The sequence below is a fragment of the Pelobates fuscus genome, chromosome 10 (assembly GCF_036172605.1).
Source record: "Pelobates fuscus isolate aPelFus1 chromosome 10, aPelFus1.pri, whole genome shotgun sequence".
NCBI lineage: Eukaryota > Metazoa > Chordata > Amphibia > Anura > Pelobatidae > Pelobates > Pelobates fuscus.
The window spans coordinates 39,838,107-39,854,723 of record NC_086326.1 but is presented as its reverse complement, the minus strand read 5'-3'; the positions used below and the strand labels follow the sequence as shown (position 1 = coordinate 39,854,723).

The 16,617-nt window shown below is 41.5% G+C and overlaps 2 protein-coding genes across 2 annotated transcripts in view; one reads left to right on the top strand and one right to left on the bottom strand.

Moving 5' to 3' along the window:
- The first annotated feature begins 32 nt into the window (after positions 1 to 32).
- Positions 33 to 7,971, top strand: EMG1 (EMG1 N1-specific pseudouridine methyltransferase). Its single transcript, XM_063435204.1, has 6 exons — positions 33 to 217; positions 4,309 to 4,410; positions 6,353 to 6,494; positions 6,649 to 6,707; positions 6,787 to 6,936; positions 7,769 to 7,971. Exons 1-6 carry the CDS (start codon positions 83 to 85, stop codon positions 7,880 to 7,882), a joined length of 702 nt encoding a protein of 233 aa, XP_063291274.1. The 5' UTR covers positions 33 to 82; the 3' UTR covers positions 7,883 to 7,971.
- Positions 7,972 to 9,835: 1,864 nt separating this feature from the next.
- CLSTN3 (calsyntenin 3) overlaps positions 9,836 to 16,617 on the bottom strand; it is a 63,191-nt gene continuing 56,409 nt past the window's right edge. Inside the window, exons 10-19 of the mRNA XM_063435192.1 lie at positions 16,392 to 16,554; positions 16,209 to 16,259; positions 15,896 to 16,047; positions 15,383 to 15,531; positions 15,044 to 15,270; positions 14,802 to 14,966; positions 14,422 to 14,567; positions 12,885 to 13,017; positions 12,608 to 12,801; positions 9,836 to 10,573 (exon numbers count right to left, since the gene is read on the bottom strand). Coding sequence (XP_063291262.1) covers positions 10,493 to 10,573; positions 12,608 to 12,801; positions 12,885 to 13,017; positions 14,422 to 14,567; positions 14,802 to 14,966; positions 15,044 to 15,270; positions 15,383 to 15,531; positions 15,896 to 16,047; positions 16,209 to 16,259; positions 16,392 to 16,554 — 1,461 coding nt within the window. The 3' untranslated portion in view covers positions 9,836 to 10,492. The remainder of the gene's footprint in view (positions 10,574 to 12,607; positions 12,802 to 12,884; positions 13,018 to 14,421; positions 14,568 to 14,801; positions 14,967 to 15,043; positions 15,271 to 15,382; positions 15,532 to 15,895; positions 16,048 to 16,208; positions 16,260 to 16,391; positions 16,555 to 16,617) is intronic.

Here is a 16,617-nt window from a genome sequence, read left to right as displayed (position 1 = left end):
GCCCAGATTCTGTTCCACACGCAAGATGGCGGAACACCGGCGCCGGAAGTAGAATGAATCCTCACTTTCCGGGACAACAAACATGGCGGCGCCCAAGTTGCCCATGAGTGTGAAATCCACAGAAAACGATGGAGAAATCAGTTTACCACCCAGTAAACGGAGGAAAGAAAAGAGGCTTATAGTGTTACTGGAGGGAGCTAGCCTGGAGACCGTGAGGGTAAAAATACTCTGTTAATACCACTAACCTTCCATACCCCCTCCCTGTGTGATCCTCGTGTTACTGGAGGGAGCTAGCCTGGAGACCGTGAGGGTAACAATACTCTGTTAATCCCACTAACCTTCCATACCCCCTCCCTGTGTGATCCTCGTGTTAGTGGAGGGAGCTAGCCTGGAGACCGTGAGGGTAACAATACTCTGTTAATACCAATAACCTTCCATACCCCCTCCCTGTGTGATCCTCGTGTTACTGGAGGGAGCTAGCCTGGAGACAGTGAGGGTAACAATACTCTGTTAATCCCAATAACCTTCCATACCCCCTCCCTGTGTGATCCTCGTGTTACTGGAGGGAGCTAGCCTGGAGACCGTGAGGGTAACAATACTCTGTTAATACCACTAACCTTCCATACCCCCTCCCTGTGTGATCCTCGTGTTACTGGAGGGAGCTAGCCTGGAGACCGTGAGGGTAACAATACTCTGTTAATACCACTAACCTTCCATACCCCCTCCCTGTGTGATCCTCATGTTTCTGGAGGGAGCTAGCCTGGAGACCGTGAGGGTAACAATACTCTGTTAATACCACTAACCTTCCATACGCCCTCCCTGTGTGATCCTCGTGTTACTGGAGGGAGCTAGCCTGGATACCGTGAGGGTAACAATACTCTGTTAATACCACTAACCTTCCATACCCCCTCCCTGTGTGATCCTCGTGTTACTGGAGGGAGCTAGCCTGGAGACCGTGAGGGTAACAATGCTCTGTTAATACCACTAACCTTCCATACTCCCTCCCTGTATGATCCTAGTGTTACTGGAGGGAGCTAGCCTGGAGACCGTGAGGGTAACAATACTCTGTTAATCCCACTAACCTTCCATACCCCCTCCCTGTATGATCCTAGTGTTACTGGAGGGAGCTAGCCTGGAGACCGTGAGGGTAACAATACTCTGTTAATACCACTAACCTTCCATACCCCCTCCCTGTGTGATCCTCATGTTACTGGAGGGAGCTAGCCTGGAGACCGTGAGGGTAACAATACTCTGTTAATACCACTAACCTTCCATACCCCCTCCCTGTGTGATCCTCGTGTTACTGGAGGGAGCTAGCCTGGAGGCCGTGAGGGTAACAATACCCTGTTAATACCACTAACCTTCCATACCCCCTCCCTGTGTGATCCTCGTGTTACTGGAGGGAGCTAGCCTGGAGGCCGTGAGGGTAACAATACTCTGTTAATACCACTAACCTTCCATACCCCCTCCCTGTGTGATCCTCGTGTTACTGGAGGGAGCTAGCCTGGAGGCCGTGAGGGTAACAATACTCTGTTAATACCATTAACCTTCCATACCCCCTTCCTGTGTGATCCTCGTGTTACTGGAGGGAGCTAGCCTGGAGACCGTGAGGGTAACAATACTCTGTTAATACCACTAACCTTCCATACCCCCTCCCTGTGTGATCCTCGTGTTACTGGAGGGAGCTAGCCTGGAGGCCGTGAGGGTAACAATACTCTGTTAATACCACTAACCTTCCATACCCCCTCCCTGTGTGATCCTCATGGTAACAATACTCTGTTAATACCACTAACCTTCCATGCCCCCTCCCTGTATGATCCTAGTGTTAGTGGAGGGGCTGACCTGGAGACAGCATGTTTAATAATACCCCCTTCCAGTACCCTGCTTATCTTTACATATAGCTCTCATAGTATTACTGGGTGGGGATCCTTGATACCATGTGGGTAATTATTGCACATGGTGGAATCCAGAAACATCTGGGATACTATGGTTGCCATCATTGCTTTATACTCCACTATGTGACCATCCATAAAATGTTAGTAGGGAGCTACAACCAGGATACACAACATGCAGATACTACTCCATTATATGCTCCAGTTATTACAACTAACTCCACTCCCTCTTACAGCCCACATTGTGTCACTAGAGGGGTCCTTGCAGTAACAATCATGTAAAACAATTATTACTTTATATAAGGCTCTGATATTCTTTGCATACTTTTAGTAGCTGCACACATTGATTTGGGCTAACTTTACAACAGCACTAGTTGTGACCTCTTGTATTAGGATTAAGGTTTGCTTTAGAGTTAAAGCTATTTAAAGATATAACCTAACTGCATATCTGATTGTAACAATACATGTTATGCTAATACCCTGTTTTGGATCTATAGTAAGATCCATAGCCGTTAGTGTAATCTTAGCAAATGTTGCAGACCCATGCCAGTCAGCCCCATTAAAACATAATTAGCTTGTGCTCCCAAGAGATCAGCTAATTAACTTTTCTGGGTAACCCACTGGAGCATAACATAATTATATTTTTTCTCATGCTCTATATTTATAATCCTTGCTTAAAGTACTGCAACAGAGATTATGTGACAACACTGAAGAAATGACACTCTGCTACAATGTAAAGTAGTAAATGTACAGCCTGTATAACAGTGTAAATGTGCTGTCCCCTCAAAATAACTCAACACACAGCCATTAATGTCTAAACCGTTGGCAACAAAAGTGAGTACACCCCTAAGTGGAAATTTCCAAATTGGGCCCAAAGTGTCAATATTTTGTGTTGCCACCATTCTTTTCCAGCACTGCCTTAACCGTCATGGGCATGGAGTACACCAGAGCTTCACAGGTTGCCACTGGAGTCCTCTTCCACTCCTCCATGATGACATCGCGGAGCTGGTGGATGTTAGAGAACTTGTGCTCCCCCATCTTCTGTTTGAGGATGCCCCACAGATGCTCAATAGGGTTTAGGTCTGAAGACATGTTTGGCCAGTCCATCACCTTTACCTTCAGCTTCTTTAGCAAGGCAGTGGTCATCTTGGAGGGGTGTTTGAGGTCGTTATCATGTTGGATTACTGCCCTGCAGCCCAGTCTCCGAAGGTGATCATGCTCTGCTTCAGTATGTCACAGTACATGTTGGCATTCATGGTTCCCTCAATAAACTGTAGCTCCCCAGTGCCGGCAGCACTCATGTAGAATTGCAGACCCAGACAATGACACTCCCACCACTGTGCTTCACTGTTGGCAGGACACACTTGTCTTTGTACTCCTCACCTGGTTGCCTCCACACACGCTTGACATCATCTCAACCAAATAAGTTTATCTTGGTCTCATCAGACCACAGGACATGGTTCCAGTAATCCATGTCCTTAGTCTGCTTGTCTTTAGCAAAATGTTTGCAGACTTTCTTGTGCAACATCTTAAGAAGAGGCTTCCTTCTGGGACGACAGCCATGCAGACCAGTTTGATGCAGTGTGCAGCGTTTGGCCTGAGCACTGACAGTGAGACCCCCCGCCACTTCAACCTCTGCAGCAATGCTGGCAGCACTCATATGTCTATTTCCCAAAGACAAACTCTGGATATGACTCTGAGCACGTGCACTCAACTTCTTTGGTCGACCATGGAGAGGCCTGTTCTGAGGGGAACCTGTGAAACCACTATGTGGTCTTGCCATCGTGCTGCAGCTCAGTTTCAGAATCTTGGCATTCTTCTTATAACCTAGGCCATCTTTATGTAGAGCAACAATTCTTTTTTTCAGCTCCTCAGAGAGTTCTTTGCCATGAGGTGCCATGTTGAACTTCCAGTGACCAGTATGAGAGCGATAACACCAAATTTAACACACCTGCTCGCCATTCACAACTGAGACCTTGTAACACTAACGAGTCACATGACACCGGAGAGGAAAAATGGCTAATTTGGCTATTTTCACTTAGGGGTATACTCACTTTTGTTGCCAACGGTTTAGACTTTTTTTGCTGTGTGTTGAGTAATTTTGAGGGGACAGCACATTTACACTGTTATACAGGCTGTACACTTACTACTTTACATTGTAGCAGAGTGTCATATCTTCAGTGTTGTCACATGAAAAGATATAATAAAATATTTACAAAAATGTGAGGGGTGTACTCACTTTTGTGAGATACAGTATGTTAGTTTTGTATTTTCAAACGTTTTTGTCACTGAATTGTACTTCTTTGTATCCAGACTCGTATGAGTTATTCTCAAATCATTTTATTTCATTCTCTCATAGTAGCATAGAAAATTTAATTAAACCGCAATTATTTACTGCTAATATTTCCAAATGCAGGTGGGGAAAACATATGAGTTACTGAACTGTGATCAACACAAATCCCTTCTCGTAAAGAATGGAAAAGACCCAGGACAGGTTCGACCAGACATTACACACCAGGTACTGGCTGTTTTGTGTCCCTCTTCACAGAGGTGGGTGGGATGCGGGGAGGTTAGTAATTGCTATTTAGAAAATCAGTGTTTCAGAGTAACAATTTGCTTGTCAAAGAATGTAACGTATGGAATTGGAGTAGGTTAAGTTAAAGGCACATTCCGAGTACTTGGACATCTTGCATACTTAAAGCTAATACCTGTAGAATGCGACTCCTCCAATTTCAGTTCACAGCAGGAAACCAACCTCGGAAGGCCATTGCAATGCATTGGGATTCATACAAGTGAAGCAGACCTTAAAGTTTAGACAACCCAATAGGGATCGACCGATTATCGGTTTTACCGATATAATCGGCCGATATTCGGTATTTTCGGCAATATCGGTATCGGCCAATAGGGATACCGATATTGCCGATAATACCTCCCAGGACCGCCAGGCTCATTACAAGCCCGGCGGTCCTGGGGGGGCGGGCAGCAAGCATTTACTCACCTCCCAGCAGCTCCTCCAGCTCCCCAGTGTAAATCTCGCGAGACCCGCGGCCAGCTCTGACGGCCGCGGGTCTCGCGAGATTTACACTGGGGAGCTGGAGGAGCTGCTGGGAGGTGAGTAAACGCTTGCTGCCCACCCCACCTTCCGCCCTCCCCCAGCTAAGCCAATGCCACTGGACCACCAGGGATTAACATATCCCCCCTCCCTGGCAAGGCAACAAGCAGGGAGGGGGGACAACAAAAAATAAATATTAATTAAATATATATAAAAAAAAAATTTAATAAAAAAATAAAAAAATGTTTTTTAATAAAAAATGCCCCCTCACACATACACTATTATTATACACATACACTACACAAACACACTGTGTATATAATTCAGTGTGTTTGTATAGTGTGTGTGTATATATAATGCAGTGTGTTTGTATAGTGTGTGTGTATATATAATGCAGTGTGTTTGTGTAGTGTGTGTATATAATGCACACTTCACAAACACACTGTATTATATAAACACACACTGCATTATATATACACACACACACACACACTGCATTATATACACACACGCATTATATACACACACACACTATACAAACACACACTGCATTATATACACACACACTATACAAACACACACTGCATTATATACACACACTATACAAACACACTGCATTATATAAACATTACACAAACACACTGCATTATATAAACATTACACAAACACACTGCATTATATAAACACTGCATTATATACACAGTGTGTTTGTGTAGTGTGTTTATATAATTCAGTTTGTGTTTGTGCAGTGTGTTTATATAATTCAGTTTGTGTTTGTGCAGTGTGTTTATATAATTCAGTTTGTGTTTGTGCAGTGTGTTTATATAATGCACACTACACACACACTCTGCATTATATACACACACTATACAAACACACACTCTGCATTATATAAACACACTACATTCACTATACACACACAACACAAATACACACACTCTGCATTCCTTATATGCACATACTACACAAACACACACACTTTGCATTTAGTATATACAGCATTCACTTTACGCACACTACCCACACACTACACAAACACGCTGCTTTCATTATATACACACTAGACAAATACACACTGCATTCACTACACAAACACACACTGCATCCACACCACTCACACTACACAAACACACACTGCATCCACTACACACACACACTGCATCCACTACACGTGGCATGTATATTTTGTGCATTTACCTTTAGAAATAGTTTTTTTTTTTTCAAAATGGTAAATGTACAGAATATCGGCAAATTATATCGGCTATCAGCCTGAAAGTTCACAGAATATCGGTATCGTATCGGCTCTAAAAAATCAATATCGGTCGATCCCTACAACCCAATGACAATGTCCATCTATATACTTTTGTGCATTTAAATACTAGTCTGGTGTTTGATTTTTCTTCTGCAGAGTTTGTTGATGCTCCTGGACAGTCCACTAAACAGGGCTGGCTTGTTGCAAGTTTACATCCACACTCAGCGCAATGTTCTCATCGAGGTCAACCCACAGACACGTATTCCTCGCACCTTCCCCCGATTCTGCGGCTTAATGGGTAAGTAATATCGCCTCTATGAGTCAGGATGCTGTAATCTGGATTCAAAAGACTGAATGTTATAAGAAGTGCCTATTTTATGGTGGGTTTCTTTATATTGGTGCAGACAAAACATGTTCCGTCCCTTATCATATGTTGGTTTTTTTCTCTACAGTTCAGCTACTGCACAAGCTTAGTGTTCGAGCAGCTGATGGACCTCAGAAACTACTTAAGGTGAGAAGATTACTGTTCTCTCAGTTGAAGGTTATCGTTTCCTTCTTTAACAATACTAATTATTTTTATTCACCTCTAGGTCATTAAAAACCCTCTGACCGACCATCTCCCTGCCGGCTGTGTGAAGATCTCCACTTCCTTCACAGGAGAGAGTGTTTCGTGTGTGCGAGACCTGGTTCCCCAGCACGAACCAATGCTATTTGTCATTGGAGCTTTTGCACATGGATCAGTAAGTAACCAGGATCAGATTCTAACAGAGCAGAAATTTGATAACAATGACTTTCTGAAAAGTAGCTAACATTCTGTCAGTGAAAGATGTTTATTCATAAACTCCTCCAAAACCAGATATGAATCTGTGATACTCTGTTCTTCTTAATAATAAGTAACCTGTTCTACCAATGTACAATCTTCAAACTCTGTAATCATCAAATTACAGAGAATTTCCTTGTTTAGAAGAGGCCACGTCTAGGGCAACATTGGTTAAATTGGTGCACACACTAGGACATCTTTGTCACTCATATTTGTCTATCCAACTGTTTACTGCTTCTAAGGTAAACTAGACAATGTCCAGAGCCTGCAGTATGGATTGGCTAACAGCATGAAGAATTAATATATATCATGTATAATTGGAGAATGATCGTGCATCATGTATAAATTAAATGATTTAGGCTTTCCCTAGATCAGAGGTGCCCAAAAGATAGATCCCGAAATTATGTGGAACTACAACTCCCATGATGCTTTGCATGCCTTTAGAATGAGAACGCATCATGGAAGATGTAGTTTCAAAACATCTGGGGATCTACCTTTTGGGCACCCCTGCCCTAGATAGAATTCATTTAAAATCACTAAACAGAGTTTACATACAAGGATTTAATCTAGAAGTCCTGAACTGTAGTGATTTTCAAATTAAAATATTTTTGCAAAAATAGCCATGATTTAAATATCGTTAAGTAGGAAAATCTTGCAGTTTAATTTTCAGCTCATGGCAGTTTGACCTTTTGTAATTAAACCCCTCATTAAATTTCTAAGACAGTGTTTCATGACTACATTCTCTATTGTAGGTTGATGTGGATTACACAGAGCGCTGTGTGTCAATCAGTCAGTACCCCCTCTCTGCTGCTCTAACCTGCGCCAAGATCTGCACTGCTTTTGAAGAGGTTTGGGGGGTGCTCTGAAGGATGTTCAACCCCACAATTTAAACAGAAATTTCCATGTATAAATGTATTTTTTTTTTTTTTTAAATAAATCAAAATATTGTATTTCACCTGAGTGATGACTGGTGTTTGGTTAGTTTGGGGCAGGTTTAGGCATATGGTGAATTTTGTATGAGCCCTTTAATATAGACGCCACACTATGTACAATGCTTCTCATCAGCTTATCGGACTACCTAGTGTACAATGTTTCTCATTTGGTTATCGGCCATTTAATATACAACACTTCCCATTGACTTGTAGGACCACATCATGCACTGTGCTTCTCACACAAAATCTACAGTTTTTTCCCATTTTCCTTTTGGTCCACATGATGTGCACTGCTTTCCATAGGCTTATAAATACATTATTTTGTATTGAGGTATTTATTTAAAACATATGCTGTATTAAAACCTTACGTTCAAGTATGAACCCTGGAATGTGTTGTGGTAGCTTTCCCCACATTTTGCACTGAAAGGATATGGCTTGACAAGTTTTAAATTTGCAATGTAAATTGATTATTTTTTTCCCTTTTACCGAGCCTTTTGGGTTTGTGACATCACTCAAACGCTGATGTACCTATCAATGTTTTATCTAGAATCATTGTCAGGTTGGACATGCGCATATTTTCACATACAAAAGAAATCAAAGGGTCATACTAAGCACCATCACAACTTTGCATGATTGCAATGCTGACAGTGCTGAGAATACCCTGCACCTACTCTTATCCCTGAAAATGTCTTGGAACAGCAGATATGTGTAAACATCACTGCAGTGCCAAGACAGCTCCTCAGACCTGATATAGTCCTGTTCCCCCCACCCAATGGACCACATTCACAACTCAGGACTAATTCTTCCTTCTTCTCCGGGGAGTGAATCAAGCTGTAAAGCATGAACCTGACAATCAAACTGGGACCTGGGCTGTATAATGGCTGCTATCCGTTTAAAGAGCAGTTCTTCTCATCCTATGTAATCACTGGATTTGCAGTTCAGGAATAAACTACCTATGTATCCTATAAACCTCTGTTGGACGGAGGTTAATGGAATTTGAATGGAATCTAGAGAACAGATGAAGCACTCCAGAATTGGGAGTTTCTTATTTAGGGGTGGGTCTGACTGCAGGTGCAAGAGGATCCACTATACGGTGCATTCACAGGGATCATAATGAATGTTTTTCTTAAACATGTTTAACCCCTTAAGGACCAAACTTCTGGAATAAAAGGGAATCATGACGTGTCACACACGTCATGTGTCCTTAAGGGGTTAATCAGGCTATGTTATAATAAGTTAAAACCACTTTGTTAAAATATTATAATATGAGCTTTATGGGATGTTCTCTCCTTGCCATAAAAATATGCAAATCACAGTATGGAGAGGCTCCTTCTCCAAACTGATTGATATCTGTGAGTTAAAGAAGATAATACAATTATTGTCTTACTCTATCATGATAGTTTAGGGAGAGATAGTAAAGCTAGTAAATTCAGGATGGTGAAATGAAATTTTGTCCCTCTCAGTGCTTTGATCTTTAAGGTTCTGTTCAGTTACTGCTCCATTTGAGAGCAGCCATACACTGTATGTGGCTATTATAATGATTATGCTAGACCCGCTGCATGTGCAGTTACTAGGAGAATTATTGTAAAAAGGTTGAATGTGCAGCTACTAGGAGGATTGTGGCAAAGTTGTTGGGACTCTGCTGGATGTGCTCTGACATTGCCCATTTATCTTGGGACCATTTTTAAATTCCAGGACAATCAGTGACAAAATTGTGATTTTCAATTCGTGTCACCTCAATATAAATCATTTTCAAAACAAATGTCATGTAATTAACTTCCTCCCAAAAGACACCCTCACGTACCAGCTTTATCACTGACCGTTCTTAAAAGAAAAGCAATCTTAGTAACTACAGTTCCACATGTACACAAGCAACGGGAGCCTGCACGTTCTATATATATCTCTTTATATAGATTTACCAGAAATCGGTGAGTTATTTCATTCATTGTCGTGACTTTCTTCCAACATTACCCCTCCCCCATTGAGGCAGACACACAAGAGAGAGAGAGAGAGAGAGATGAGTGGGAGACTAACAGAAAAGACAGTACATGTGAGGAGAACAGAAATCACTGTAACTCAGCAGTCTAACAATTCATCAAAATCTTTTTTTTTTTTTTTTTTGGTGAACAGTATTTTTAGCTACTGAGGAGGGTCGAAACACATGGCCTGCTTTGGAGCAGAATTTAGTCTCTGGCGTAAGGGTTCCAAGTAATGAGTAAAAGACAGAACAAGAGGGAGCGTGTTGCAGTCTCTCGGGAAGTGTAGTAACAGTACATGTGAGAGACAGACACACACACACAAACAATGGATGAGACAGGTGTTGTTCCCCTGAGTAATGGGTGGGTGGGAACTTATGTGAAAGACATTCCAGGGCGATAGAGGATGTGGCCTTTGCCCCAGAGATCCTGGACATGGCACACTGCCCATAGAAAAGAGTGCTAGAATGTGCCAAGCACACCAGTGACGGTTGTATGGTGCGCAAGACATATAAGCCCAGTTCTACATGGATGGACAGAGTGAGTGACTTTTTTTTTTCTTTTTTCATCAGCGTGACTCCTCATCCAGATTCTCTCGTTCAGAGACAGGGGTTCTCTTGGCAGAGGCCAAATTGCGAGACTGCACAGACTGAAAAGAAGAGCAGACCAAGAATTAAAAAAATCGCCGTGATATTGTGTCTGGTTAATATGTACACAGTGCTGTTCAAACTCATCATAAAAAAAAACAAAAAAACATGACATTTATTTGAAAACTTAGATGAAGAGATAACACAGTAACTTTTAAATTACAGGAAGGTTGTGCAAAAATATACATTTACACAATTTGAATGTTTTTATAGATTTGTTCATAAATTTAAATTAGATAAAAAGTTTAAATTTTTTCATAGTGTTGGTCTTATAAAACAACTTTCGAATTATAAGTATAAAACCAGGTATACCATTTTTGTCATGTACCTTAGTTGTGGTGTAAAGATGAATCTGGTCAAATGCATGTTTTTGGGAGTATTTATAAAAGGAACCGGGTGGCATTTTTAGGAATGTAGCATCCCAAAATACCAAAAAGGTTGTTAAAACATTTGTCTGTTTGTGGACATAATGTTTGATGGATTCATATTTTTAAACCACAGCGTTAAATCCTCTTTCTACTTACAGAATGGGTTATACCTCCTCCTCCTCCTGACCATGCAGAAAAAATCACTACCATCTCATATGTAAATCCCCTTAACCCTAGAGAAATAATTCTATCCCCTCCTATATAGACCCCTCTTGGGAAGTACAGTCCCATTCTACTACCCATCCTAGATGAATCTTTTCAGACACCTGAGAGCAAAATCTACTTTTTCCTCCTACATAGGTTCATACATGCAGTTCAGTCACAGAGCAGTAAAACTGAACACGCTCCCTGGTGGCAAATGCATATATAGTCAAGACAGGAACCCGAGATGTTGGGAGATAGCTAGAAAGAATATACTCTGAAACTTATATTTCATGCTAGGATACTAATGTATTTTGGTGCTTATATTTAATACCATCACACTGACTGTTAGACTTGTGCATAGATGAAACTCCCATCAATCCATGGATAGGCAAATCAATTATTTTGAATTTGCATAATGAATTGATTTGTTCGCGCATGGATTGACAGGCATTTGTTTTGTTCAACGCAGCTGAAATCAATTTGTGCACTAGTCTCATGACTAATCCTTACTCTGCTATCAGGCGTCCCTGCCTGTTGTGTTTCTGAAACGAGCCTGCATTCACATTGATGTGTTCGATATATATTTATTTAATGATAAATAACATATTAGTTTATGTGTATTTTTTGTTTTATACAGAGTTATAAATTCATTGCTTACTCCTAGATAGACACAGGATTTAGTGGGTTTTCCAGTCTCTGACAGCAGGATCATCCAAGCTTCTAAAAAATGTGTATATATGTGTCTTACCATACCAACTTCAAACATAGCGCTCCTCTTAAAATATTTTCTGATCAGATGAGACAGCATAATAGTAGAAGGGTGTTTGTGTGCTACAAACAAAAGGCGTCTCACACATAAAGGGATACTCTAACCCCTTCTGCTTTTAGAAGTGCTGCATATTCTGAGATATTTGTGCTTGTGTGCTGGGGGTTTGATGCTTAGATACTCTTTTTCAATCAATGATAATCTGATGACTCGTCAGTAGATAAATCTTGATCCCAGACAATTGGTCCAATTGCTCCTCCTGGACAAATCTTTCAAGACCTCACAGTATGAACCCAATTACTTTTTTTCCCCAGAAAGATTATTGAATTCCGAGTGTTGACTATACTGTAGACCTCCCCTGACATGTGCATTTCTGTTTTCTTAAATCACAGTATTGACTGATCCTGTTTGATAGCTAAGAATTAACACAGTGACTCTGGATAGATCCACCCTGATATTACAGACCTATAGACTGCATTAGAAGAGCCCATTTATAGAATAAAGCCAACAAATTTGTTAAGTGCCTATGACGTTATACATCTTCATTTTACTTACTATTTTTCATGTAATTTTAGTTCTAATCAACCTCACCTACAATTAAACATGATCGGCTCATCAGGTGTGTAAACTGCATATTTTGCATTATATAAAACATTATTGTCTTGTATTGGTGTAATGTGAAGCATGCAAGCGCTCACCTCCATAGGGTTTACAGTTATGGTCATTGCAGAGTCCTCCCAGAATGGGTCCCTTTGGTTGGATGCCTCTAGCTCCACACCGTCAATGCCATCCCTCTGCCGTACACTGTGTATCCGTGATAAGCCCAATGTGACAATCAGAGCCAAGAACCCAACACATACAACGATAATGACCATGGCAACTCCGGGAAACACTGCAAACAAACAAGTGTGTGACACACAGGCTGGCTTGTGTTTGCTACTTAGACTAATTCTGACATTGATCCTGTATACGTACCTGAGTTGCGGTTAGCAGTGGTCAATGTGTGGGAGGATAACGCTACCGGAGCCTGGTGGACATTGTGGACAAACTGCTGGCCAGACAGGAGGTGACTGGGTGATACTGCATGAATCCCATGTAATACATCAAGCTGAAAAAGTGGAACATGAAATCAGGCACTATGTAAACATTATGTAATATATGGAATTTAAAGACATGCTTTAGAGTTTATAATTCAGCAGCAGAATAATAGGTCAGGGGTTAAGAATCAATGTTAAAACATTGATGGAAAAGAGGAAAAAGTCAATGTCCTCTTTCTGTATGTAGGATGGAAGACAATTGATGTCCTCTTTCTGCGTTGAGTTTGGAGGACTGCCTGTGTCAACTTTCTGCGGTGAGGTTGGAGGAGAACTGATGTCCTCATTCTTTGGTGATATTGGTGGTCATCTGATCTCTTCTTCCAGTATTAAGGTTGGGGGTAACTTCTACCATGTTTGGGATGGAGGAAAGCCAAAGTTCTCTTTTAACAGTGGGGATGGAGGAAAGCCAAAGTCCTCTTTCCACAGTGGGGATGGAGGAAAGCCATAGTTCTTTTTCCGTGGTCAGTATGAAGGAAAGCTGACATACTCTTTCCATGATAAGGATGGAAGAAATGTAAACTTTCCTTTTCACAGTCCTTTTGCTGTAATGAGGTGCCAAAAAAGCCAATGTCTACAAACTGAATGTTTGTAGATGACCCCATGCCTATTTATTTGTTTAAAGAAACACTATAGTCACCTAAATTACTTTAGCTAAATAAAGCAGTTTTAGTGTATAGATCATTCCCCTGCAATTTCACTGTTCAACTCACTGTCATTTAGGAGTTAAATCACTTTGTTTCTGTTTATGCAGCCCTAGCCACACCTCCCCTGGCTATGATTGACAGAGCCTGCATGAAAAAAAAACTGGTTTCACTTTCAAACAGATGTAATTTACCTTAAATAATTGTATCTCAATCTCTAAATTGAACTTTAATCACATACAGGAGGCTCTTGCAGGGTCTAGCAAGCTATTAACATAGCAGGGGATAAGAAAATCTTAATTAAACAGAACTTGCAATAAAGAGAGCCTAAATAGGGCTCTCTTTACAGGAAGTGTTTATGGAAGGCTGTGCAAGTCACATGCAGGGAGGTGTGACTAGGGTTCATAAACAAAGGGATTTAACTCCAGGCAGAGGATTGAGCAGTGAGGCTGCAGGGGCATGTTCTATACACCAAAACTGCTTCATTAAGCTAAAGTTGTTCAGGTGACTATAGTGTCCCTTTAAGGTTTTGACCATAAATTTTAAATTCACTTAGAATTCTCACTTTGGTGAAGTTGTTTCTGTCTACCTTAAGCTTGTTGTTTTGATTTCCTTTTATTCCTCCACATCTTCCTGTCGTTCAGTATGTATTTTGGGGTGGTCAACTCTGTGTCTTGTGCTGCTGTTTTCATTTGTTGTTACATTGTAATGTATAAAGCTGATTGCAACATGGACACCTGTGAACACTATAGAAAAAAATCTAGCCACACATACCTCTGTATAGAGCTGATTGCTCACATATCTCCCATTCATCTCACTGCAAGACACGTGAAATTTGCGCGCGTATAAAGACGCTCGGACTCCTGTCCGGTATGTCAGACTACGCAAGATGTCCTCATATACTGCTACATTCTGAACACCTGATTGAAGATGGGAAAAAAAGTACATGGAGCAGAGGAACCTCTACATATAGATAAGACAGTACATCGAGAACATGGGGGGGCAAAATGTAGATCTACAACGGCCATAATGCTTTACCAGCCTTTAAAAGGGTAAAGCATCATGGAAGCTGCCACACATGGGGATCTACCATATGTTCACCCCTGATCTAGAAGGATCTTGAATAATCTTTTATGGATGTCCTCCAGTAGTACCTGTAATTCTAAAGCTCCGGGAACTGTTTTCAGTCTCCAGCCCTCTCTGCCATGCAGAAGACACATCTAGAGACAGACTCTCATACTCCAGATTTAAATCTTCCCCTACTACTCCAACCTCACACCTCTCCAAGGCACACTCAATGCCATCCGTAGACTGCAAATCTAGAACAAAGATCAAGACTGAGAGACAGAAAGGGAGATTCACAATTTAAGGCATGAAAGCAGAGACTGGTCCTTACCAGCCCTTGGGGCTCTCTCCAGCTTGTTGGGTGTCAGAGAGTGTGAAACAGAACAGGTGATCCTGAGGTCTGGGAATATGGGGACCCCAAGGGGGCCCTGAAAATCAGAAATGGGATGTGCAGAGCGAGGGGATCCAGACAGCAGAACTTGGGGAGCATCTGGCTGGAGAACCACAAGATATCCCTCTAAATCGGGTACAGAGAGACAGCCCTCATCACTGAGACACCTGTGGAGTTGAAAGAGAGAAGTTGACAGCCTCATCAATGAGTCAGACATCAGTAAGAAAGACGGTCCCCATGAGTGACATCAGACAGAGAGGAAGAGAGAAAGTCACTCACCTGACAATAGTTTGTAGTTTAAGAGGCCTTACTCCTGGGGTTGGAAACTGTAGTGAGTTGAGATATTCTACATGTTGCAAAGCCCGGCTAAAAGACGTAGGATCATCGCCTTCAAGGGTCAACTGGGACTGAGCAGGATTCACATGAACCTGGATAAAAACCCCAGAGAATGATGGTGTTTAGAACTGGATATTGTAAAAACTCCCAGCATATATACTGTGATGCAAACTCACAGGTATATTTGAGTTTCACTTTAATACAAGACAACTGCTGTAACGCAGTGCCATTTGTGACATGAATTACATAATCTCACTACAGCTAAAAGAAAGAAATGGTGGCACAAAGTCTTATACCAACTGCAATACATACCCTCAAATATCACACTGACTATGATACAAACTGTCACACAAATACAATTTAACACAATATGTCCATACCTGGACAGATATAAAAAAAACAAAACTCTATTTACAACACGTGTGTAGAGGTACAGACGGGTCCGAGATGACATACCTTCATACCTTTCCCCAAGCTGTCAAAGTCTGTGTATTGTAATCCCTCTTTGCATGAGTACAGACATTCGATCACCTCCCGCGAATCCACAGGCCCCAACCGCAGAGCGAAACCAGACACATAACCGCGCAGAAAGCGTCCAGTGACAGCACCTACAATATAAATCATTTCATTTTTTTCTAGATACATTTATAAAAATTGGATGGGGAGTGGGGAAGAGAGGAGATGTGACATATTCCTTTGGAAGCTGCGATAGTTATAAATAGTTATTTTGTGATATAGCTCAAGGTGTAAACACACTAATACACTGTACCTGCTGCTCTGGTTGTCTCATTTCCATTTGACTTTCCTGATAGTTTCTCGTCTGTTACAAAACAAAACTAGAAATTATTCCTTTCCTTATTGCTTTTACCCATTTTGTACATAATCACCCCAAAATCTACTTTGCTTTTGTTTCATGTGTCTCCCCACTCTTTTATACTGATTACATCCTCACCTGCCCAGCACCCCCCTATCATTAGCCTGGCCTGGCGTTTAGGAGGGGGGAGAGCCCCATTGTCATGGATTAGTGCAGGGTCGTACGTCACTCCATCCACATAGAGAGAGACAGTAGGGAACGCAAGGCTGAGAGCATAATGATGCCATTCACCATCGCATACCTGAAAAGGAAAGAAGATAATGCAGGGCCGATCAGCTCCAGGCTTTGAATACACCAGCTTTTA